We start from the raw sequence: 27,801 nt of genomic DNA on the forward strand, positions 1-27,801 counted from the left end.
TGCTCCATTATGTTGATAGCTGGTAGTAATTTTCTCTACTTAAGTATCTAGTCCCAAAAGACAATATTGTGTCTGTTCAAGTGATCTTCTTTATTAAAGCAAGATGCACCACATTCTAGTAAAGTTCTTTAGGAGTTCTGAATTCATCAGGTGCAAAATGGTGGCTGATAACTACATGCAGACTATAAACTCCTCAAGGAAAGGTGCATATCTTGAGTCTCACTGTACAGAGTCATGCAAATCTATGGAGCTACATACAAATGTTTAACAACAACAAATTGATAAAAATGGAAAAGAGTCATCATTATGTAAAAGTCTATGCAGAAGGAATGGGAAACGTTTAGTATACTTAAAAGAGCCAACAAGCAGATGTTTTATAAGCAGAAGAAAACAAAAAAATACTTGTACAGCTCATTTAAGCAGATGCAGATGTTCCAGCCATGGTAAGGTAACTACCATATCAAGAGAAAGAGACTTATTCCGTAAAGACCAGGTAGACCATAGGGGTGAAAGATTCCCTTTTGAAAAACTTTGACTGTCCAGTTTCAAGCCTTAACTTTGTCTGTGTCCTTCAACGTCTCTCTTTTTTTATTTAACGTGGTAACTCTATTGTGTTTTGGGATATAGTATCAACAAAAGATCTTATACAAAATAAAGATGCAAAATAAAAATACTGAAGTATTGTAATATTTGTAATTATGTACGCAAAAATAACTGTAAAACAGATTAATTACTTCAGAATTTAAGATGAACAACTACAAGGACCAGGAGGGAATTTGTTGTCCCCACATCCTTCCCCCTACTTCCCATGTTACACATTGCATTAGTGGCTAACACTACACGGGGAAGGGAGTTCATACTTCTCTGAAGCATCAGGTATTACACTCTTTTGGAAGCAGGACTTCAGACCTGAAAGACCAGTGGCCTCATCCAGTACAGAACTCTCATTTGCTATTTCAATTTTTTCAGCTTTTTGGGTACTGTAGGAATGTGTTTCAATAACATGAGCTGTTATTGATCTCCACTACAAAATAAGGTGAATATTAAGGGTGAACAAAAAAAAAAAAAAGGTTGATGAGTTGTCATATGACTTTTCACAGTCTATGAAGAATCAGGAAAAGTTTTTGATATACTAAAATGGCATCTGCAAGGCAGAATCATAGAATCAAGAATAATAGTATAAAAAGTTTAAATCAAACCTTTTCTTGTATCAGTCTCTGAAGATGAATCCCACATGACAACATAGAAGCAAACATGGTCAGCATATACTGTTGAACTTTGCATATTCCAGTTGCCAATGAGTTTACAACAGCCATTAACCCCACCTTTTCAATGACACTCTGGAAAGCACTGGGTGAATGACGAGTAATTCTGCACAAAGCCTATATAAATAAGAAAATATTCCCATTAAGTAGTGCTATTTTCATTTTAATAATAAAACAGTTAATATAATAAAGAAAATCAATGAACAGCAACAGCTTTTCAATTGTTTTTAGGAGCAGATGAATGTCATGAATCCATGTGGTTTAATTTTCCCCATACATACACTCACTCTGCAAGTTGCTCTATACATTTGAAAGAATAACTTTAATCAAGCACTTTGCTAGTGTAAATATTATTCCTTGTAAACTCTTAGGATAAACTCCACTAAGGTACAACATCATAATATGAAATGGCTAGTTTATTGTAATTTGGTTGTCTGCGATAGATACATTAATTTTGCTTAATCCTTCCACACTATGATGAATATCCCGATTAAACTATATAGATTAACAATGAATGTCTTTATTATAATTAGAAATAATATTTTGTTGTTTTCATTAAGGAAAAAGGAAACTAAAGATGAAACATATCATATAAGTGATTAAGCCTATAAAGGAACAAGAAAAACAACTCCCATTTCTTTAGAGTAAGGGTTCATATAGAATATAAAACTAATGTTTACAAATAAAAACAATCACAAAAGACATCAAATCACTCCCCACTTTCATATCAAATCTAACTTTTTTGACCATTGAAATACTCCAGGAGAGGAGAAGGAAGAGCAATGTTCTTATTTCCAATCCGCACAGGTAAACCAAATAATAAGTTTTGACCTAGGTATCTGACCAAATTGAGAGAAACTGACAATAAAAGGAAATATAACTTTACATAAAGAAGTGATGACAAGATAATAGCAAAAGAAAGATAAAGGAATGCATAAGTTTTGCATTATCCAATTGTATGAAACATATCTACAACAGTAGACCTTTTTTCATTTGCAGACCCCTAAAAAATTTCAAATGGAGGTACGGTCTCCTTTGGAAATCTTAGACAGTCTGTGAACTCCTAGGGGTCCATGGACCACATGTTGAAAACCACTGATCTACAGTATTTGAAACAAAAATAAAAGTCATTTGTATTTGAAAAGCTTTAAACGGTGGAATTTCAATATTTTAATCAATCAAATATACAGTGCACTAAAGTAAATCTATTTTCTGTAAAACCAAGAGAGAGATCTGGTAGGTTTTAAAAAAAATCTCAAGGTCAAAACTGAAGAAAGGTACATTTTAAATGGAAGAAAAGAATCTCAAGAAATCATGCCATAATCAGAAAGTTAAAATAAACAAACAATTCTCCCCACAGTGAGTTTAACACAGACACACACAATTGGTCTCATTAGCATTGCTAAGATTTTTGGAGCAGCGGGTAGAGCAAAACACAACTTTCTCTTGATACAAAATCCCTATCCAATTAGATTGGCAAAACTTTCTAAAGAAAGGGTTCACTGGAATATGTCTAAACACATTGGTCAAGGCCAGACAATATTTGCCTAACTTCTTAGAATGTTTGTAAACTTTGTAGACTTTCCATTTTGAAAAACATTGATGGGGTTTTAGATTTCATACTGGATAATGTTGGCTGATTGACACTGCAAAAAATATGATTTATCAGTATTCCAAGCAACTAGGAGGACGTTCTCTGAACCTAAAACTCCTTAAATTTGGGTAATTTCTAAATCTAAAGTATGCATAATCTCCGGGCAGAGCTTCAGAGACCAAGTCTAATAAGAGAAAATTTGCAAGACTGATTTAGTTTCAGGATCTTGAAAGTCCTGTTCAGTCCAGAATGATGAAGATTTAATATCCTCCCAGAACTATAATAATAAAGTAACTTGCCTGAGAAAAATATAACTAAGGCACTAGACAGTAAATACAAATTTATGCTGTTTTATACTAAATAATGTTTGACTAGCATTTTAAATCTGGTGTTCTAAATTTGGGCCAATTGCCATTTTTCTTATAATTCCAGGACAGAAAAACTAAAAGTATTTGCTTGGTGCTTAGAAATACAGTGGAGTCTATTTAAGCTGAATATGGGTTATTTATCAGTAGAACTGAATGGATATTTTACTGACCCTATTCAACTACTCAGTGTTCCTACTTCCTTGCCCTCTCCAGAGAAATGCAGCCTTACCAATTCCTGCTCTTTTCATTCACTCTCTATAGCCATTTCTCTTTTAAAACAGATTCTGCAGAGTCCATCATTCAGAAAAAAAATTAAAAAATCAAATAAGATGAGTCAGCTGAGCTTTGTCAAGTTTTTAGTCCCCATTTAAGTGGTTTATGCTGTATGTAACTGGTTCTTCCCACCATAGAAAACGCAAAACTCTCTCTCTCTCTCTTTGTATTTTAAACACTGCATCAAAGAACTCTTAGTACATGTCAGTAGAGTCCACACAGACAGTTCATGTGCAGCAGCCTAGTGTGACGTAGATTTATACCCCAGCTAGCTACTCACTAAATGTTCGTGTAGACAAGCCCTCTTTCACAGATAAGAAGGACATGGGTTAGATTCACAAATCTTGGGTCAAGACTATTCACTGAAAAATGCAACTTCAGTTGACATGAAATGATTTTCAAATTCATGTTAGCTTTGCCAAATATTTCTGGCCCAACTGAAAAATCTAATTTTTTCAAGCATCAGCAAAATGAAATATTTCATTTCAACCTAACTCAAAATTTTGTTTTTTGACACTTTGACAAAAGCAAAGGAGGAATACATTCACAAAACTTTCTGGGGGTACAGCAGGGAAGGACCTCCCTTTATAAGGTTTAGCTGAGTGGTTAGGGTACTCTTGTGAAATGTGTGACACCTAGGTTTAATTCCCCCTGTGCCTTTGAGGAGAAGGAATTTGAACTTGCATCTTCCATGTTGCAGGACAGTATCACAGCCACTGAACTATGGGATATTCTGGTATGGGGATTTCTCCCCTGTTGAAGTTGTTCCATTTTTTAATAAATAGTCATTGAAACAGACTTGAAGTTGGGTCTCCCACATTCTAGATAAGTGTCCTTAACACAAGGCCATGAAATCATTCTTATTCTTTTCCTGGCCCAATGACTATCAATTGTCATTCATAGTAATTCATAATTCAAACTATCTCCATTATGTCAAAATTTGTTATGTTTAATAAAATTAGGAAGAGCATGGTACATTTGTCGATTTTGTGAGCTATGTTGGGGTTGCAGTGGATTGATGGAAGCCTTGCTACACAACTAATGCCCTTTTGGATTAGACTGTACAATAGCTACATCTACACTACAATTAAAAAAAACCTGACACACCATGTTGTGCAGGAGATCAGAATAGATGATGATAATGGTCCCTTCTGACTTTAAAGTCTATGAGTCTCAGAGCCTAGGTCAACTGACTCAGGCTAGCAGTTCTCAGGGCTGCACGGCTAAAAATTGCAGAGTAGACATTCAGGCTCAGGCTGGAGCCTGCGCTCTGAGACCCAACCCCCTCGTGGGGTTTCACAATTTTGGACCTGGACTGCACAAAACCAGTGGCAATCAGTGGTAATATCTGGCATAGTCCACCAAAAACAATATTGAGCCCTGGAAAGTATAAGTGTAAAATCCCATCCAAAACACCAGCAGCCATAACTTTCCACAAGTTCACAGCACTTCTGGAGGCATTTTTTTGTCATCCTAGCAAGTTCACCACATATGTGTAAAAAAGGCAAATGTCAAGTATGCCTTCAAGGTGTGTATGTGTGTGTGTTTTTTAAAAGGACAATATTTTTTGTGCCATGTTGGCTTATTTTTAGTGATCTCTCATATCTTTTATTAACTCGTTGCTACATTTCTCTAATTGCACCCCCACCATATTAGTGACACTAGTATCTGGAAACAGCTGGGAATCCAACAAGACCCTCAAATTCCAAACCATCACAATAAAAAGCAATTTAACACCAAATATAGTGGCTGCTAATGTAGTTTTCGTCCGTTCTTCCAGCTGTTCTTCCCACCCAACAAGGGTGAAAATTTTGGGCAATACCTTTAAAAATACTGCAAACATACGATGGAATTTATAAACAGTTTAAAAAAATTATTATACTTGACTTTAAAGGCTGTTTTGTTTACAAGGCTAATGCAAGGGCACCTCCAAAATGATTATCTATAATGAAGGCTTAGGCCGCAAAACAGGCCCCAGGACATCTGGATACAATTCCCAGCTCTATCATAGTCTTTCTGAGTTATGTTGGCAACTCACAATCTCGTTATTCCTCAGTTCTCAATCTTCTATTGTATCCCTTCCTCCCGCCATTTTGCTATTTTGTCATATTTAGCTTGTAAAGTTTTCAGGGCAGGGACTCTCTTAATATGTGTTTGTACAGCATGGAGCACAATGGGACACTGATTTTTAGTTGGGTCCTCTACTCTCTTCTGTAATACTAACAGTAAATAATAATAATCCTCTACCCCCTTCCCAAAACAATGAAAAGCATTATTGTAGCACTGCAAGAACTTCAAAGATTCCTTGGAATTTAGAACCCTTGAATACTAGCGCCAGACAGTGCAATACAGCACGAGTCCAAAAGACAATTATGAACTCAGGAGGAGTTTGTCCAATATTAGCTTTCAACATTAGGGTGTACTCAGCATCAATAAGAAGTCATCTCAGTGAAATGAGATGAATGTGAACAAGAGTAGAGTGCAAATTATTAATTACAGTGATAGAAAAGAGTAACATTATGTTAGCAGAGCAATGCAAGTCAAGTAGTTTTGAGGTTTTTTCCAGCTCAGAGCAAAATTTTCAAAGGTTAGTAAGTTTCACAGGTTAGCAATATATTTGTCGTCACAAGGCTCCTCTTCCTTAGAAGTCAACTGAAGTCAACTTCCATCTGTATGCAAATTAAGGTTTGTTGCCTTTGCACCTAGGAAAAGAAATTTCTGTCTTGCAAGACACAGACAGCAAGCCATCATTACACTGGTAAAAGCACTGTGTTTGCCTACAGAACTAATACTAAAAGTATGTTTACATTGCAACTGAAGGTATGACTATAGCATCTGTAAGCACATCAATGGTAGTTTTAATCTAGCTAGCCCAGGTAACAACAGTAGTAAAGACTCAGTGGCACAGGTTTTAGCACAGGCTAGCAACCAGAGTCCCCAGGGTCTCCTGACAGGCTTGTTCTCTGGTTGCTAGTCCATGCTAAATCCCATGGTGCTACATCATCACTACTATTATAACCTGTGCCAGCAAGATTAAGGCTAGTACAGGTATGGCCACTGTGCTACAATCACACTTTTACTTGCAGTGTACACATACCCTAAGAAAGCAATCCAATTAACAATACCAGAACATTTAGATGTTTTGAGAGGAAGCTCCTTACCGAAATAGCTGTTATCCTCAGAGAATCTATAGTGGAATGTGTGAAAAGATACCATAACACTGGTCCAATTTCCCCTGTAATAAATCCCTGTGCATGAACAGAAACAGTGGTGCAAACGTTTTCAACGATCTTCGCCGCCATATGGTTCACAACACGTTCTTCCTAGAGAGGAAAAAAGGCATTTTATATTAACTACTACTGCATATTTCTGACTTTACTTTTCTGAACTACCTAAATATAAAGCAAATACGGGAAATAATGTGTCATTTTAACACTACTTCTTAATTTTGTTACTCAAAAAATCAGGAAAAACATGGAAATCCTTAAGGAAGAAGTCATTTCAAAAATAAATTTGACTACCTGAGTTTTATACTTGAATACTTGAGCTATAAAGTTGATGTTTTTCCCCCTTCACCTTATACTCTAAATAAATCCAAGGAGATAATAAATAGAAATAATATTTAACCCTGAGTCTTTCATCTCCAAGTGATCAGTCTAGGTCACAGGTCAGTAATTAATGAAAGTTGTTACTGTCTCACAATCAGTTATTCATGAACAGGTGTTCATATCACAAAATTTGCCAGTAAGAATACCAATTATTATGGTGATTTTAACAGAAGGGTCAAGGACTTGATGGGAATGAAATTTAATTACTCTTAACATTAAAGATGCTTCCACCATGTTAGGGTTCAGGCATATTGGTGAGGCAGTGGATGGCAGTTTGCATTGCCATTAGCCCTATTGCACTTTTGCTATGGATATATAGAGAATACTTCCCAGGACTTTCAATCCACCATCTTTACTTGTAGTAAGTTTTTTTAAGAATTTACTTTGATTAAAAATTTACATTACTTACCATTCGATAAGCATTGTTCAAGTCAAACATGTACCATATATCTCACATTTGGTGTGGGAAAAGGAGAGAAAATATTTACTGGAATAAGGAAATGTATACTATAAGTGATGCATACATACACATATCATATTATAGCACTCATAGGAAATCAGTATTATACTGATCTGACGAAGTGGGTTGCAGCCCACGAAAGTTTATGCCCACAGAAATTTGTTAGTTTTAAGGTGCTACAGGACTCTCGATGTTTTTATTATACTATAATTAACTAATATTGAGTTCCTTCCATTCCAGTTGTTTTAGTTTTTCTTTCAGTTGCTTTATAGCTTTCTCAAATTTCTCCACTGCTGATATTTTTTTCGTGCTAGTCTCAGTAAAAAGATTAATCTTTTGGAAGGTTTTAGTGAAATTAGTTGAGCCATTTTTGAGTTATAAGAATATAAAAATAGTATAATTTTTCATATGTTCTTAATTTCCGCATCTACAGTTATTACTGTCAGTAGCTAGAAATTTCAAATTTAGCCTATTTTACAGTCTTTCACTGATGAAAGAAAAACAGTTTTACGACCAAAGATTGGTTTAATCTAAAATTTATGGTGCACTATCTCCTTACTCTTAATCTGACAAATACGTTCAGCCATCAGTTTGCCAAGTGCCCCCATGAGTTCTACTTCACCAGAACAATTCCCATTGCCACATATAGCAAGATGCCATATTTCTTTCTTATTTGGGTTTGGCGCCTGTGATTTTTCCCTTTGGGAGTCTGTGATCAGTGGTGAATATAATGACCAGAAAGCATTCTTAAACCAAAATACTGTTTATTTGAACAGTAAGGATACAACACATCTAGAGGATTTTAAAACAACAAACAGTCAACAAATATTTATCTAATTTAACTAAAGTCTTACAATCACCTGATGGTAAACTAGGCAGGCCTAACTCCTTCAAACACCACAGAGAATGCTTCCATCTTAGTCTAGTTGCCCCTCAAACAACATCTTGACCACCTCTTTCCCCTTTCTTCAGGGTATAGATCAACCATTAACTGATTAGGATTAAAAAAAAATTCTCCACAGGTCAGATTATTCCATAGTTGTCCTTCCTTGGACCTTGAAAATCTGGTATTGTGAAAAATTAGTGTGCCAGATTGTTACTTCCAATTCCATCCCTTTTGTGTTTCCTGAATCTTATTGCATTAAGCATCTGCAGGAACAGGCACCAAGTAATTTTAAATTAACAAATAAAATAAAGATAATAATCCATGCACATTGTTCATGCAAGTAACTGTTCTATTTCTAAAGTACTAAGAAAATAAACTATGCCAGAATAATGCTGATCGTGGACCTTATCCTGCAACAATTCTTATTCTGGATAACTCCTATTTACTCTAATGGAAGGTTTACCTGAATATAGAGTACACAGTCAAGATGCTATATTTTATAAACAGATCATTTACCAAATAGAAATGGAAGACTGAACATGTGATATTTTTCCTCATTGTCCACTACATCGCTTATCTTCCAGCTCTAACTGTGAATGAGCAAAGTCTTTCAACCATACGTAACTGATGAATTGGTCAACAGTTAATTTAAATACAAATGATGACAATAGATGTACTCTGGAGATTTAGTTTGTTAAGTCTACAGCACACTCAGTCTTCATGAATAATGCATCATAATAGCATTATTTAATTTATTTCTCTCTTACATTATTCTCCACTTTATCCTACCATCCGATTTCCCTTTGAATTTCTGACATTTATCTTCACAATCCCTACCACTACAATGAGCAACAATAATGAAACTTTTCATGTCATTACAAATATATTCTTAACTATCTCCTCCCTCTACTGATCATCAGTGTTTAATATTTAAACATATAAGACTAAATATATGTATATGTGAATTAAAGAATAATTCTGATTAAGGAAACTTTCTTCATAAATGTCGTATTAATTCCTTTTCATTGTCTGAACTTCAATTCTATTCAAGTACAATTTATTCATGGGGTCTGATTCTCATCTCACACCAGTTTTACACTGATATAACACAAATGACTTCAATGGATTTACTTCTGATTTACAACAGTGTAAGTGAAAGGAGAATTAGACCCCTAGTCTTAACAAAAGGGTAGTTAGTATACGATACTGTACAATAGACAACCATTTAAAAGTATGCAAACACACTTTTATCAAAATTACGCTTCTTGAAACTTATTTCTCAGATATTTTTGTTTGCAAATAACTTGATACAAAACTTTCAAATTTTTTATTTAACGTTCAGTTTAAATTATTTTCTGAACTCCATGGGTGAAAAAAAAAGTGTTTAAAATATGTACTGTACATATTCTAAATCCCCTCCATATTCAAAAGGTTAATAGTGGTATTAATTCTTTCTTACATACTAATGATTATTATGCACACAAATTGGGTCTCCTCTGTTGCTTGAAACAAGCAGCAACACATTTAATAAATGAATTATAATACCATAAATAAGTCATAATCAAAAGCATTATGCAGCAGAGAATAGTTATTATGAATGCTAACAGATCTTCAGCAATATCCAGATGCAGTTTTATCTATCTTTAGCAAAATCTGTCCCTCAAAGGGTGCTTTATCTTGTACTTTTCAGCCAGAGCTGAGATGAGTCATGCCCTGTGCCAGATAACCACAGTCATTCTAATATCTTGGCTGTAAAAGGGTCATGTATTGTCACAGTGCCTTATAAACTCAATGAGGCTGTCAGATTAATTCAATTTGCTGCCACCCGAGATTGGCTCTTTTAGCCCCTCTGGGATCTATTCTGAATCACTTTATAAGCAACAAGCCTTGTGCCATTTTCTGCTTAATTAACTCTCGGGATGGGAAGCCTGAGCTAAACTAATATTTGGCCTCATCTGAAGGATTCATCTTGTCATATTATCAGGATATAAGCCATGTTAGCTGAAAAAAATGGATCCTCAAGATAGGATTAAAAGAGTTTTTGTATACCAGTTAGCCTGTCAATATCATGAATCATAAACAGCATTAAAACAGCAATATTAAAAAGCAACACTAGCTCTATTTTCTCAGATTCCAAGTAGTTTTACAACACAGTATTAAAAGATATAGGGCCTGAATTCTAAAGGCACTGAGCACTTTTGGTTCCCACTGACTTCAATTACAGTTGTGGGTTCTGAGTGCTTCTGAAAATCAGGCCCACATAAATGAGAGAGCAAGTACCAATAAAGTGACGATAACTGTAAAGACAAGGTAAGCGTCCTTTAAATGTTCTTTTCACTCAAAATTTAAATGGAATTAAAGAATTAAAAGTACCAAGAAATCAATTTTTACATTTGGATAATTAACTAATTTCACTCCATACTGTTGTTTATTTTGGTTGTGGAAGAGCCAAAGGCATATTAGAAGCTTTCCTAAACACTGAGAAAGAACAAAATCTAAAAGCAATGTACTTTTTTTTTTTTTTTTTTTTTTTAAACATCTTCACAGTTTGTATACTATATTTAATTCAGCTACAAACACACACACAGTGAATTATCTATCTAACAACATAAAAACTTCAATATACTAATGTAGTGTCATTACAGAAAAAGACTGAAAACAGATTCAGGAAATAAAAACTTATTCCACCATCTTTCTAATCAGTTTCCATAACATTTTCAGTTTAAAGAGGAAAGGTGGAAAATTAGAAGAGGTACACACAATCTGATTTATTAAAGCCATATCACGAAAGGACTAACTTTTGTTCTTCACTATTCAGGATTATAGAAATCAAATCTTCATTTGACTGAACTGTAATGACAAATTCTTCACTAAAATAATCTGACAATGTAGAGAGAGTAAAGGATTTTTAAAGCTTTTACTTTTACTTTAAGAAAAATAAAACAAGAATTTGGCTGTAAATTGGGGAACTGACATCTAAAAAAAGGAGTAAGGACAACAGCCACCACCACCCAATCTGTCCCAGTACAACATACACGCTGTGCTTCAGCAGCCCAAAGATGGTATTCCTGTCCCCTCTTTTCTCTTCTCCTCCAACTTTATTGTAATAAAATGAGCTTTACTTTTAAGCTCACTGGGTTGAAGACTTCACTGCAGCAAACGGACTGGAGCCTTAGCTCTTATACTTGTAAATACATATATATTTAATGATAGATATAAATTTTAATAATACCATGGGGCCAATCAATGAAAACAGAAACAATTAAATGTCGAGGGAAATTTTTGTCTTAGCCCACCATTTCCATACTGTATTTGAGCATATACTATGTGAAAAATTACCAAGACCCAGCACATAGAAGTGAAGAAAGCTAAAAGAATCGTAATAATAGAAATGTAGGGTTGGAAGGTTCTTTGAAAGATCATCAAGTCCAGTCCACTGCACTGACGTAGGACCAAGTAAACTTAGTCCATCCCTGACAGGTGTTTTGTCCAACCTGTTCTTAAAAACCTCCAGTCTATTATCAGTTCACCCAGTCTTCTTTTTTCAAGACTAAATATGCCCTGTTTTTTAAGCTTTCCTCATAGGTCAGGTTTTCTAAACCTTTTAGCATTTTTGTTGCTTTCCTCTCAACCCTCTCCAGTTTATCCACATCTATCTAAAGTGTGGCTCCCAGAACTGGACACAGTACTCCAACAGAGGCCTCAACAGTGCTGAGTAGAGTGGAACAAATACCTCCCATGTCTTACATACAACACATATTAATATATCCCAGAATGACATTAACCTTTTTTTCAGCTGAATCACACAGTTGACTCATATTAAGTCTGTGATGCGCAATAAGCCCCAGATTTTTTTCAGCAGTACTTACTACCTAGCCAGCTTTTTCCCATTTTGTAGCTGTGCATTTGATTTTTCCTTCCTAAATGTAGTACTTTGAACTTGTCTTTATTGAATGTCTTCTAAATGATTTAGATACATTTCTCCAATTTAATTTTTTAAATTTTGAATTCTAATCCTGTCATTCAAAATACCTGAACCTGTCCCAGTTTAGTGTCATCTGCATACTCTCCACTCCATTTTCCAAGTAAATAGGGAAAATATCAAATAATACTGGACACAGGATTGACCCCAGTAGATATACCCTCCCACTTTGACAGAGAACCATTGATAACTTACTCTCTGAGTACAGTCTTTCAACCAGTTATGCACTCACTTTATAGTAATTTCATCTAGACCATATTTTCCTAGTTTCCTTTACAGCAGAGGTCCCCAAACTGGGGGACGCCCCCTCAGGAATGTTTGAGGGGGTGGTACAGCAGAGCCCAAGCCGGCTCATACAGGGGGAGAGGAGTGAATGCCACCCAGCCCGCTCTGCCACAAACTTTGCTCTGGCCCCGCCCCCCAGCCATGGCCTCAGCAGTTGGCCACGGTCTCAGCGCATGGCCTCTGGCCATAGCCTTGGTCCCCACCTTGGTGCCAGGTGGCAGTCTCGGCCAAAGCCTCACTCCCAGCATTGGCCCCCCAACCATGGCCCAGCTCCCAGACACAGACCCTAGCCCTGACCGTGGTCCTACTCCCAGCCCTAGCGGTGGCTGACAGGTAAGAAGGGATGCGGGGTAAAAAGTTTGGGAATCACTGCTTTAAAGAATGTCATGTGGGACTGTGTCAAATGCCATACTAAAAATCAAGATATATTATGTCTATGGCTTCCACTATTAGACCAGTAACTGTCAAACAAGGAAATTAGGTGGGCTTCGCATAAATTGTGCTTGACAAACCCACAATAGCTATTCCGTATAATCCTATTATCCTTTACAAATTGATTGCTTAATAATTTGTTCCAGTATCTTCCCAGGTATCAAAGTTAGGCTAATGGGTCTATAATTTTCCTGGTCCTTTTTGTTTTCCTTTTTAAAGATAGATACTGTGTTTGTCCTTTTCTAGTTCTCTGGGACCTCACCCATCTCCAAGAGTTCTCAAACATAATTACTAATGATTCCAAGATTGCTTCTGCTACTTCCTTAAGCCTCCTAGGATGAATTTCATCAGGCCCTACCACTTTGAATACATCTAATTCATCTAAATCTTCAACCTCTTCCTACTCTGTTTTGGCTTGTGTTCATTCTACCTAGTTAATATTAATTGTATTGAGTATCAGTTATCATTAACCCTTTTAATGAAGACAAATGAAATATTAAACGTCAGCCTTCTTGATATCAGTTATTAGCTCTCCCTCCCCACTGAGTAGAGGACCTATGCTTTCCATAGTCCATCTCTTGCTCCTAATGTATTTAAAGAACCTCTTCTTATTCCCTTTTGTGTTCCTTGCTAGGTATAACTCATTTTGTGCCTTAGCCCTTCTGATTTTGTGCCTATATGCTTGTGCTATTCTTTTGTACTCCTCCTTAGCAATTTGTCCATGTTTCCACTTTTTGTAGGATTCCTTTTTGATTTTCAAGTCAGTAAAGAGCTCCTGATGGAACCTTACTAGCCTCTTACTATTTTTCTTATCTTTCCTTTGTACCAGGATAGTTTGAGTTGTGCCTCAATATTGTCTCAAGGAAGTGCCAGCTCTCCTGATCTCCTTTTCCCTGAGATTTTCTTCCCACGGGTCCTTACCAATCAGTTCTCTGAGTCTGTCAAAGTCTGGGGTTTTTTAAAGTCCATTTTCCTTATTCTGCTGCTCTCACTCTTTCCTTTCCTCAGAATCATTTTCACCCAAATTGCCTTCCATCTTCAGTTTCACAACCAATTCCTTCCTCTTGGTCAGAATCAAGTTTAAAATGGCTGTTCCCCTGGTTTCTTCCTCTACTTTCTGAAATAAAAAATTGCCCTCAATATTCAATATTCAAGAACTTGTAAGCAAGAACTTACTGAAAATTTTGTGTTTTGCCATATTACTTTTTCGACAAATGTCTGAGTAGTTAAAATCCACCATTACTACCAGCACTTGTGTTTTGGATATTTCTGTTATTTATTCTAGAAATGCCACATCCACCTTCTCTTCCTGATTTGACCATCTATAGTAGACTCCTACCATGATGTCAACTCTATTTTTTTTTATCTTTTATCTTTACCCAAAGACTTTCAACTGGTCTGCCTCTCATCACCTTCTGGACTTCAGAACAAGTGTATATATTCTTGATGTATAATGCAACATGTCCTCCCTTTTCCCCCACGTGTCCATCTTGAACATGCTATAATCCTGTATACTGATATTTCAGTCATGAGCTTTATCCCACTAAGTCTGTGTGATGCCAATTAAATCATATCTTAGATTTTGTATTAATACTTCCAGTTCTTTCTGTTTATTCCCCATAATTATTATATTTCTGTATAATTATCAAAGATGTTGAGCAGATTCCCCCATTGTTTTCCCTTTTATTGCTTATATAACCCTACTGTAATTTTCCATTTCCTCCCCAACGTCTGATATGGTCTCTGATATGGTCGTTTTTTTATACTTACCCGTAGGCCTTTGCCACCTGCCCCATTTGAACCTAGTTTAAAGCCCTCCTCACTAGGTTGGTGAGTTGGTACAGGAAGATGCTTTTCTCTTCTCTTCCCCTTCTTGGTAAGGTGAACTCCATCTCTTCCCAACAGTCCTCCTTCCCAGAACAGCACGCTGTGGCTGAGGAAGCTGAAGCCCTCCCATTAACACCATTGGCATAGCCATGTATTCATCTCCAGGATGTGTGCTCCTGACCTTCAAATGGGAGGATTGAAGAGAACACAACCTACATCCATGACTCCTTTACCCTCACTTCCAAAGCCCTGTAGTTACTGTTGAACTGCTCTGGGTCATACCTGACAGTATCGTTAGCATCCATGTAGATGTGCAGCATGGGATAGTGATCAGAGGCATGGATGAGCCTCAGCAAACTTTTTATAACATCTGAGATGCAGGCTCCAGATAGGCAGTACACTGCCCGGGACATCATGTAAGGTAAGCAGATGGATGCCTCCATCTCTCTCATAAGGGAATCCCTGACCACCAGCACCCTACAATGCCTCATCTTGGGTGCAGTGGCCACAAACCTCCCTTCTATACAGAGAGATCAGACCCAAACGTAAAAGGGTAAAAAAAACCCAACTATTAGAATGGAAACTTTATACAGGTATTACTCTCTATAAATTGTAAATGAGAATTCTGCCCACTGAGGGGGTCTTTTTACACTTCTTAAAATTATAAACAAACTAACTTAAGGAAAAAAGTACTGTTAATCTTTACAATTTCTCACCAGTTCACAATTGAAAAGCTCTGAAAGTATCCCATCATCCAACTTTATGAAGTAGCATTTTAGGAACATTGGAACTACTAAACTGGTTCAAACTCGGATCCCTCTGGTGTATCATCCTCCTGTGGTCAACAATGGTCAGCACCAGATACTTCAGGACAATGAGCAAGAAACCCCACAGTAGGCAGATAAAGGATAATGTGCTCCCCATGACGGTCTCATCCTAATACCTAATACTTAGTTTAAACTCTGAAGCATAAAGATTTCAGATCCCAGCCAAAATTTCTTAGCATTAACTATTGTAATTGTGGATATTCTTGTTACCCATAAAATTTCCAAACCCTGTTTTTTTTTTTTTTTTTTTAAATAGAACTTGCGAAATTCTTGTGTTCATTCCTACTGGTTATGATAGCAAGACTGAAGCAAAATAGCCATTAAACACCTCAACCTTCTTGATGTCATCTGTTAATAACTCTTCTTCTGCTTGAAATGGGGGGATCTACACTGTCCATTATAGAGGATAATGAGACATTCTAGGCCTGAAGCATCTATCCCCTGTGACGTTGGAGTGGAACACAGCCAGATCCAGAGCCCCAATCCATCATGAGAAGTGGGAGCAGCTAATAATAGTAAGATGTTAAACTGTCTTCACACTTGGACTCTATTTAGGTAAAAACCTAGGATCAAGTCTAAGAACCACCTTGTCTTTATGAAAAATAGTAAATGGCAAGTCAGCCATCAAAATACGCAATTCACTGTCTCTTCAGCCTGATACGGTAGTAATAATAAACACAGTCTTCATAGAGAAAATAATGAACATTTTGCTAAGGGTTCAAAAGGCAGCTTCATAAACATAGATCAGACCCATGGCAGAACCAGATCTCTGAATTAGGGGGGATACAGGTTATATAATCCCTTCATAAACCTTTTAACTGTATCATGCACAAATAGTGATCTGCCATCAATCAAAACAAGATAAGCTGAAAGAGCCATCAAATGAACTCTTAAAGACGAATTAAAGAATCCCTGAAACTTCAAATACATTATATATTCCAAAACACAGAACAGAAGTTTTAAATGGTGAGCCAGATATATTTTGCATCCAAAAAAAAAAAAAATCTAAATAATTTCAAACATTTCCTCATAGATTGTTTTCTAGAATTAAGCAACACATTCTGACTAATGATGAACAAGTTGTTCAAGATTATTCAGAGTCCAATAGGTCAGGATGTTAGATGGAGAGATTGGAGATGCAAATGAAGTATTTGCCATGCTGCTGAGAAAACAAGTCTGAAGACAAGGGAAAGAGTCTGTAAACACCCTTTGACAGCTGAAGTAAGTCTGCATACTACTGATGTCTCAGCCAAGTTGGAGCAATCAGGACCAACTCTTGACTTATTCTCTCATTTTCTTCACCATCTTCTGAATTAGTGGAAAGGGGAACAGCATACAAAAGGCCCTTTGGCCACTGCATTGGGGAAGTGTTCAAGATGGACTCACTGGCCTCTCCCACATTTAACAGAAAAGACTACCCTTGTTGAACTTGGTTGCAAGCAGATTCACAGTAGGACAACCCCAACTGGAGAAGATATCTTGTATCACCTGATACTGAAGAGGCCACTCATGCATCTGAGAAATTTCTCTGCTAAGCCAATCTGCCAACAGATTCCTGTCCCGTTAAACAGCCAGACATTGCAAACAATGCACCAGTCCCATAGACTGACTGCCTTGGCACACAGCCAAAGAGACTGGGCACCTCCCTTCTTCTAGATGTAATATATGGCCACTGTATTGTCCATCATTATCTATACAACTTTCCCCTTATTTGAGAAAGAAAAGATCTGAGAGCCAGGTGAAGTTGCTCTCTGTTCTAAAACATTTATCTGCAATTTTTTTTTGCTGAAATGCCCAGTGATCTCAAACTATGAGAGAACCCAGAAAAGCTCCCCAGCCATTGTTTGATGCATCAAGGATATTATGAAAAATGGCAAACAGGGATTGAACAGAACCCCTTTGAGAAAATTAGCTCTGTTTGTCCACCACATCAAAAAAAATTAAAAAGGTTCTGAGGCATGGTGACTAGCATGTGAAGATAGTTCAGTTTTGGCTTGTAACTTGAGCTGTCCAATGCTGCACTGGCCTCATTCTGAGGCGTGCATATGGAGTAACATAAATAGTCACTGCCATGAGACCTTTCAGACACAAAAAGGAAATTATTTTCTGGGTGTGACAATGAATCTCTGCACCACTATCATCATCATAAATCTTTCAGCTGAAAGGAAAGCTCCTTCTGTATCAAGTCCAGTACAGATCCTATAAAATGGATTCCTGACTTAGACATAAATTTGACTTTTTGATATTCAGAAGTAGTCCTAATCCATAAGAAGGGAAGTTGCAAACTGAATGTGAGCTAGCAAATTTTCGCATGATGGAGACTTCAGCCACCCATCATCTAAATATGGGTAAATAAAGTTACCCTCTTTTCTGAGATTCACTGCTATTACAGAATGACACTTAGTAAAGACCTTTGGCATCGTATAAAGGCCAAATGGCAGGAGCTTCTACTGAAAATATCACTATGTCATTACAAAATAGAGGTACTTCCAATGATTTGGCCAAATAGAAATATGGAAATATGAATCTTTTAAACAGGGTGGATTGATTTAAATCAAGTTTCCCACCGATACTTCTTCACATATTTCTTAAACAATGGTGCAAACCTGATCACTAGAACATGTTAATATACAACTCAATACTGCATTTTACAATGTCTGGGAGGGTATACTTTGTGTAATTTTTTAGACAGCTTGATTTCTATTAATTTAGGAAATAGTACATAATACTTATTACCTGTGTCAAGCTGCAGATGCAGCAGCAGTAGCAGTACATTAGGAATGGTAGGAACTAAATCACACACACACAAACACAATAGAACTTATATTTTATTAAACTAAATCTTAAATGTTACATAAATGTTTCACATTTGTAATTGCAGCAGTCTCCTAGTTGCCAGCTGATGGCTGTTCTTAATCTTTTTTTTTTTTAATTTTCAAATTTTATTAACTAACAGATGAGTCATCACAACACTAAATGTACGCTGTCTTCAAAACTTCTACAACTAGCTCTCATCTCCCCCACTCCCACTGTCATTTTTATTCATAGACAAACAGAAATACGAGTTTACCTGCTTTTTCAACTCCCAGTCGATTTCTTAGCTTTGAGTGAATAATACCAAACAATGAAAATATTCTCTCTGTGCCTGCCGAGGAAGCTACTGCTGTGAAAAGTTGGCTTAGCAACTAAAGGAACTCTGTTTGAAGGTGCCTGCCTAATGATTTCCACCAATTCAGGGGAGTGACTTTGTTCATAACATCACCAGTAAACATGTACAGTTTAAATAGTTCCGCTCAAGCCATGGAATTTATTATAACTGGCATAACTGAGGAGTGATTTTGAAATGCCCATGCCATGCCCATGACATCTTTTTCATTAGTTAGGCATCTACCTTTTGTGGCAAGCAGCTGGCTCCCCTCTAGTGGGTCACACGCTTGTACTGTTTGTAGTGGGCCAGGGCGTCTCCAGTCACCCTATCTTCCCCAAGGAGGGAGTAGGGACCTGGGCCCACCCGCTACTCCGGGTCCCAGCCTAGGAGCCCTATGAGAAGCAGCTATGTGCTGCTGGCACTGTGTTCCCAGCTGCACTGTCTTCCCCTGGGCTAATTTTCCCCCTCCTTCTGGCTTCTTGAGCCTGGCACTTTCCTTCTGTCCACAGAACTCTGCACTCCGATCTGCTTCTCCACTCAACTCAACACTCCTATCCACTCCACAGCACTCCTACTCCTCCAGCTGGCGGCTGACTGTTTGGAGCAGAGGGCTTTTATGAAGCACCTGGCTGGTGCTTAACTGGCTTCAGCTGCTCCTAATTGCCCCCTAATGGCTCTTAGCTAGTCAGCAGGGAACAGAGCCCAGAGCATTCTGGAGCTCACATACCTCCCTTCCACCTCTCTCCTACTGCCCTCTGTCCTCATTCTATTACACTTTATATCTGGGGTTGAGAATGTTCACAAGAAAATGAAGTAGAAGTACCTTCCAAATTTCGACAGCATCAGCAATACAGCAACAATTTATCTGAAGTTTAAGGCTATAGGTTTCAGTATAGTGAGCAGATCCTCTACATTCCTCTTTAATCCAATGTTCGATACTTTGGATGAGATACTTCCATCTATTTTATCATGGTTTTCTTCACAAAGTTGTATGAGAATAGGCCAGTTCTGAATAAATTGTTCAAAACAGCCAGCCACAGAATTCCATTGAATGTCTTGAGGGAGTGGATCCTCCTGCTCTCTTCAATGAAGCTGAAGCAAAATGGTTGTTACAGAAGTATTTTGCAACTTCAACAACATTTTCTTTTATTCCTGGGGAAGACATACTTAAGTCTTTGGCTAAAATATGCACTAAATGGGCACTGCAGCCATATATTATTAAGAAGCATTCTTCCATTTCTTCTTCTAAGTATCTTCTCATCTTTGCCATGTTTGCAGCATTGAGTGAATAATACCAAACGATAAAATATTCTCTCTATACCTTTAAGACAGTGTCTTAACTAACTCCTCTGCCTTGCTTGGCCCAGCTCCCCTACCACATAAACACAGAACAACAACAATCCTATCCAGCATGTGTCTTTCTTTGTACCTGTTACTTTAGTCTGCTGAGAAACAGAAACTGAAAGCCCAGAACTTTCAAGTAGTAAGAACTGGTAGTTAGGCTAGAGCCATTAATTCATTTTTATGAGACTGTAAGTGTAGGTTTAGCATGTTTGTGATGAGATTTAATTGTACTGTTATTTTTTAAAGGAGAGAGAAATTTAGCATTTTATTGCGTTTAAAAAAATTTAAAAATTAAGATTTAAATTTTTAAAATCCAATTTTTTTATTTTTTTTTTAAAAATCATGATTTTTATCCACCCTGCTTTCAAATCAAGAACTGCAAACCAATCCATACTTAAATGTGAGGGAATTCTAGACACTAGGATTAACATTTCAAACCAGAGTTCCAGAAGAACTTGATCAACTTTCTTAAATCTAAGATTGGACAGACCACTTTCCCCATCTTTTTTCTGTAGCAGGAAATATCTTGAATAAAACCTCTTTCCCCACAGATCTTGGGGTACCTCCCCTCCAGCTCTCATCAGAAGTAATTTTTGAACTTCTGACAGAACAACTTCGTGAGATGGTTCCCTGAAAAGGGAATGGTAGGAGGAATTGAAAGAAGATAGCATTTAGAACTATATTGCATAGTGCTTTTCTATTATTTCCAGAGCCAGTTCGTCTGATGCTACAAGTCTCCAATAGCTGATAAAATGGGCTAGCCTGTCCCCCAAACAAAAGCTGGGGGAAACTTCAACAGTTTGTCCACAACAGTTTGTCCACAACATTTTACCCTCACATTCAATCTGAGACAATGTATTCAATGAAGCAGAGGAAGAAGCAGATTGCTTCAATTTAGGTCTGGACCTGAATGACATGTTTTGCTGAGACTGTGAGGAATAAGTCTGTTGATGTTGTTACTAACATCTTTGAGATGAAAAACAAAGCAAATATTGTGGATAAAAATGCCTCTGGTGATAAACAAGGAGTAGGAGGTTTCCTTCTAGCACAAAAATATAAACCAAGCAATCGAACAGTAGATCTGGTCTTTTGTTTTTTCTAATAGTTCATCCTTTTTAGTGTAAAAAAACCCACAAAAACCAAACACCGTCACCTTCAAAGGGGAGATCTTCAAACATGGTCAACTAAGACAACTTTAACCAGGCATGCCTTCTCAAGGTAACAGCAGAACAAGACTCTACCCACAGAGTCAAAAGCAAGAAAAGAAGCCCTGGGAGCATACTTCACCACATTTTCTCCCTCTGCCAATATAGCATTGGCCAATCTCCTCTGATCATCTGGAAAACAGCCATTTTCTCCCACAGATGGAATTGTTAATAGAACATCACTCCTGTTAACTAGCCATCCTAATACCAGAAGAGTGTTGATGTACTTCGATTTATACATAAAGCTTAGGTCTATTGAATGAATACATACATATCATGCACAAACACAAAGCCTCTCCAGAGCATGGTTTTTGCACCTTGGTGGCATAGAAATGTTGAAAATTCATGGCTGTGCTTTATCTTCAATGATAAGACCTCCATTTGCAGGACTGTCAATTTAGCAACTTTCATGAGCACTATATTCACTAGAAAAAAAATTGAAAAAACTAACATCCCGATACATTCTCAGTGAAACTTAATATATTTCAGGGTTTAGAATTTATTTTACTGTACAGAAATAAATGAATGTTCTTTTGAATGCCTCTGTTTGTTTCTATGCCATGGATATCCACAAATAGAAAGTAGTCTGCCTTTGCTCAGATGACATTTGTATGGCTTATAACAACCATGTCTTGGAATGACATTACTATGTAACCATTACTACTGGCTGGAATAAGTCCAAAAAACAAATCAGTTGTTTGTTCTTGGTCGTTTGATGATTTGGAGATTTTCTATGCATCTGGAGATTTCTTCCGTTAATTAAGCAATAAAGATCTCAAAAGAAAGGTGTTTATTTTGATTTTTTCCCCCAATAAGGAATGTTTTCAGCCTTTGGCTTTGCCTTGGGCAATTGGTCTTAAAAAAACAGTAAATGCCAAGCTTATGTGTGGCTCTGTTCAATTCTTTTTCATTTTCTAAGTGGGGACCATAAATGTGGTTCTTTTCTTTCTTTTTTTAACAAAGCAAATTTTTCACAATAGAAATTAAGAAATTAAGTAGAAGAAAAATAACTGCACAAAAAAAAGTATTTCACGTTTATGACTTTGGGGCCTCAAAGGACACTGATGAACTGAAAAATGATGGAGTGTTTAGAGCATTGTATATCAATTTTTTTTCAAACTGGTAGAAAATAAGATCTGTGCAAAAAATAAATCACTGCGAGAACTGTACTAGTTTTCTGAAAAACTCCTCAAAAGAAATCTATAGCATGAATAAATTAAACATTTACATCACAGTAATTCTTTATTTACCATCTCATAACCAAAATCAAGTAACAATGTATAAATGTTGAATATATAGAGAAAGCTACTTCATTTTTACAATCTACTGCTGTGTAGGTCATGGTTGTATCACGATTATTTAAATTTAGGAGCAATACTTCGTTGACAATGTACTACAGTGCTTTAGGCTACAATCCTCTCACAATGCCTGAAGGGTTATTACAGTGGAGAAATTCTATTGACGACAATAAAAGATCCTTACCCCTTCCCGAAGGCACCTCATTAACACAGTATAAGCAGCCAAGGGAACGACCCAGCATTCTCTGGGTTGCTCCTTTTTTTCTTCCTGTAATGAAGTGGAAGGATCAGCAATGAAGCTAACAGCACAAGTGATATTAATCCTTTTATACAAAAATCTTAATATCTCAGCCATGAAAAATATATCCAACAGATTTTAAAATGTTAATACTATACATATCTCAAATGAACAAAATCTAGAAGATTAAATTATGGAACAAAATTTGAATCTGATATTTTTTTTATTTTTATGGCACAAAAGTTGTTTTATTATGTTGCTGAAGCATGATTTAAAATTCCTGTGAGTATTCGTCCTCAAGTTATTTTTCATTGACTCAATGTAATTCATACTCATAACCAGTGCTACAATCTTGGCAATCATTTTGATTATTTCAGAAATAGGTTACTAATTATTATAAATAGATTATTTTTCTTTTTAAGAAGTGATTGCATTTAAACTACTTCTAGAAATAAGTTTGCTCACTGTCTATCAATTTTAAAAAAGGTTTTGAAAGAAAATCTGTTTCTGACAAATATGCAAAAGTTATAAGAGTAGCTTATTCAAGACCCAATATGGAGCACTTGGAAATCTCATATTTACTTAATTAGAAACAACATTCCAGAATCCTTATGTACCTGTCCTATTGAAGTAATCTTGTTCTAGTCACTAAAATGAGAATATTATTCCACCATTAGTGGTAAATGGACTGCTGCTCTTTTTAAAAAGTAGCATGTTACAAATTGTCAGGTAAATAGATGGTCATTTGGATTTTTTCTTAGTATAGAAGGAACCTGTAACATTTCATGAAAACAAATTGCACATTCAGTCTCTAATCTGCATTTGATAGCATACAGGTATTAGCAATTGCAGGAGAAAACATTTGCTGGGAAAATTAAAGGAGCATAAAATGAACAGATTATACTAGATGTCCCATTAAATGAATTCAGTGGCCTTTCTATAAATTTGCAAAGAATGATTTCTTATGAAAGGTAGCAACTGCTTCTGAAGTTATATGTTTATTTAACCGTATTGATTTTAATTATGGATTTTTATTTTTGTTTTAATGTACTGTATACTATAAAAAGAATAGGATGCATAAAATGATCAGGTTAATGTTTCAGGAACAACCTTATTTTTCTGCATTTCCTGACTTTTGAGATTCAATATATATTTCAACATCACCATTGCATTAATAAGTTATACTAGTTGAAGAAAAGCCATTATATTTTCATTTGAAAGGACCACAACACATACAACCCGAATCAAAAGTCAAATACTTCATTTCTGTCATTCCAACATTATCATTTCTTAAACCTTGTTTCATTCAAAAGGGGAATAAAGTCTGATTTGATTGCAAAGGGCATCAATAGAGAAACTGAGTTTTTAATCAATGTCTAATTTCTTTTGAGCTCTATGTCAGCAAACAAACAAGTATGGTATAATTTCCATTCGAACTGACACATGCAAGATCTGTCAAGTTACATGGCGTAACCAGGGGAGATTCAATTTAACACCAGCCAGGGACTTCTAACCCCCATGCTATGATCTTCTCTCTCCTGCCCTTTTCTTTAAAAAAAAATGTATCTACAGATATTTATAGGGATATAATTCATTTACATTTTTTCTTCATGAGACTGCTAAAAGAAAATAGAAGATTAAATGCTCAAAGTAATCCCCAATACTTAAGAATAATTACAAAATGCAAAAGGATGTAAAAGTCATCTCTGGACATTGGCAAACTGGCTTTTAACCACAGTTTGCCTTTCCCCATGCAATACATAAGTGAATAGGGAATCTCTATCCTTGTATCCCAGCCCAATCAAATACAAGCAGAGGATGGCTTGGAGAAGGAATAAGGACTTGTCTACACGGTGCCAGGAAAGCGCTCCACAGGAGTGTGATTTGTAGAGTGCTCTAATGCATTGTACTCCATGTAGATGCTGCTGATGTGCTCTCAAAAGTACTTAGTTCACGTTAACATAGTCCTATAACATTAATAAGAAGAGTACATGCATTTGAGCTGAGAAGGATAAAATGTGAATACTTTTGCGTGTAAGGGAAATTACTAATTGTAACTGGAGTTACCTAATGTTCATATCCATTTTAGATCCTCATTCTGGTCTTGTGCCCTTATGAAATTAATATGGTAACATTCAAAACCTTGAGATGATGCAGTTAATGCAAATGCCTCAAGGAACACAAAGTATAACATGTAATATCCTTTCATGCAATATCCTTTAATATCCTTTTAATCTGAAGTGATCTATATTTCTAAAGAATAAAAACAGAATTTTAATTCTTAAAAGAAGAAAAAAGGCACCGGGGTCTTTGGAAAAATGCCATATGCTATTATTACTATTAGCAGTATTTCTTTCTTCCTTGCTACAAAAGTTAGCATTAGCTAGAAAATGCTACTAAAGGTAATGGTGGATACAGAATATTGTGCTTTTTGCTTCTAGTTCAGTGGTCCAAATATAGCCTGTCAGTAATCATCAAAATTTGCCATTTGAAATTACTTGGTCTCAGTCTAGTCCCTAGAGGACAGCTGTTCACATAAAAAAAAAAAAAAACACTGTTACAACTGGAACCCATACTGACAGTCTCAGCAGAGAGGACAAGGTAAGTGAATTACCTCTTCAAGCTTAAAAATGGTCTACTTACTGATAAGTTTTGAAAAACATTGCTGGGGTATCAAGGGCAAAATGCTACACTGCTGTCTGCACTATTTTGTACCGGACCACTGTGATGAAAGAGAGGACCATTATATACTTAATTTTGTATTTCTTGATTTTTGTCCAATAAAAATCTCAATTAAGTACGCATTTGCTGTTTCACATGCCAGATGCAGGGTAAAACTGATCCATGAACATCACCACTGAAACACAAGTCAGGGAATGGTGCATTAGTTCACCAGTGAACCAAGTGTCCAAATTCACTCAGATACAGGTCACGCAGACAGGCTCGTTTGTTTTATGATGCTCCTCACGGGTGGGGAAGGAATCATGTGAGAATGGAATTGTAAGTATGGAGGGAACCGGTGATTGTGAGAGGAGCTATTAGTAGCTCGAAAAAGCTTTTAACAGTTCATAGAGTTGGGTTTTTTTTGGAACAATAGCATGTGTGTCAACAGCATTTGATGGGTGTATTTTTGTAGAAAAAAAATAAGTAAATATCCATCCGCTGCTTTGAAAATGTAGGGGTAACTTCTAAGAGCTACTTTCTACTGCGCATACAGCACCATCAGTGGCACAGTAAAAGCAAGGCAGTCCAATGAGACTAATGACAGGAACTGCCACTGTTCCATGAAAACATTTCAATCCTGCTACCATCATGCTGGATTCCCTCCTTCCAAGGAGGAAATACCAGCAAATGAATTAGAAGCATTAAATGCTTCCTTTTAGTTTAAGAACGCCTCTTTCAGCAAATGCAAAAAAAACATTTTTAGAAATAGCAGAGCAATGAGAGATGTAAACTGGGATAACTAAGAAAAAATGAAAAATCCACAGTGAAAGAAAATAAGAAATTTAAACAAAGATGTTAAAATTTCTATGATCTGTCCTGGAGATTTATGAAGTAAACAGGGAATATAAAATGGCAACCAAATTATTCCGTGGCCCTTTTAAAAGTTACATTTTATTTCTAACAAGCGCTTCAGGCATTTCCTTCTCTTAATGGGAAAATAAAGAATGGCAGTAGTTAATGAGAGAGACAGAGTGTGTCTGTGTGTGTCTAACAGTGTGGGATTTTACAAGACTTGCAAATCCCCTGTACTTTTAATGTCACAGCACTTGAACATATTAAACATTAATAAGTCATGCACTGGCGGGTACAGATGCTAAGAATATCCACATAGGATGTATACCTTGCTGTTGAAAAAGATTTGAAACATATTAAAAAACTTTGCAAAGCTCATCTTATAGTCTTACCTGACTGGCTATAAGGTAAAGCACTTCCCCAAGGGTGGGTAGAAGACATTGTTTCAATTTGCTGTTCCTGAAGTTTTCCCTGATCAGTTCAGTTAGGAGTATGACTGCCTAAAAAATAGAATATGATAGGCCTTAATTGGCCACCTTGTCTCAGACAAAAAGCTTACACTGAAAACCAACTGAGATATTCTTGAAACCCAACTCTAACTCTGTAGTCCTCACTTAGGCAGAACTTCCATGCACATAGAATTAGGTTGGTAAGGAAGAACATGAAGAAATTTGTAAGCTAAAATGTGAAACAATGGAGAGGTATTGCCTACACTATAGACAGCAGTCACCCTTAGAGTCAGTTGTTTCTAAAAGTTACTGCATGCTCTGTATCTGAGACACTGGGTTATTTTTACATACTTCATATAAGAGATAATTATGGTATCACAGATACTGTGGTGTGTTAACACTTGAAAATATCAGCTTTTTAATGACTACTGTAAAAGTATATTATTATTACAGCTTATACTATCCTTTTCAGAGGATCTGACAATAAAATGTTACCAGCTACAAATCTTGATACATACAGGAAGTAACAAAATGTAATACCTCATATAAATAATAGGGCTTCTTATTGCATGCTTACCTCCATGATATATAAAAATGTACAAAAACAAATACAAGGTTCAACAGCAATTTAAAAACAAGACAATAGAAATGACTGCATTATCACCACCTTTGGCACGACAAATATATTGTGCACTATTTTCACTCTTCTGTCTCCCATTCCCCTTTTGAAACCAAAAGCACTTCTTGTTGTCAGTCTGAGGAGAAAGTTTTTATGTTTAGTTTATGCCTTTTGCTG

At 36.4% G+C, this 27,801-nt stretch overlaps 1 protein-coding gene across 7 annotated transcripts in view; it reads right to left on the reverse strand.

The window, feature by feature from the left end:
- The window catches only part of ULK4 (unc-51 like kinase 4), a 358,194-nt gene that overhangs the window by 252,148 nt on the left and 78,245 nt on the right, over positions 1 to 27,801 (reverse strand). For 6 of the 7 annotated variants that reach the window (XM_067560836.1, XM_067560835.1, XM_067560837.1 and 3 more), the window contains exons 18-21: positions 26,949 to 27,056; positions 22,987 to 23,070; positions 6,662 to 6,823; positions 1,200 to 1,382 (exon numbers count right to left, since the gene is read on the reverse strand). In XM_067560836.1, coding sequence (XP_067416937.1) covers positions 1,200 to 1,382; positions 6,662 to 6,823; positions 22,987 to 23,070; positions 26,949 to 27,056 — 537 coding nt within the window. The remainder of the gene's footprint in view (positions 1 to 1,199; positions 1,383 to 6,661; positions 6,824 to 22,986; positions 23,071 to 26,948; positions 27,057 to 27,801) is intronic. The other variant, XM_067560838.1, reaches the window with a different exon arrangement.

This window comes from Emydura macquarii, unplaced genomic scaffold (assembly GCF_026122565.2).
Source record: "Emydura macquarii macquarii isolate MOO-44397 ecotype Brisbane River unplaced genomic scaffold, CSIRO-AGI_Emac_v2 contig_2321, whole genome shotgun sequence".
In the NCBI taxonomy this organism is placed as follows: domain Eukaryota; kingdom Metazoa; phylum Chordata; order Testudines; family Chelidae; genus Emydura; species Emydura macquarii.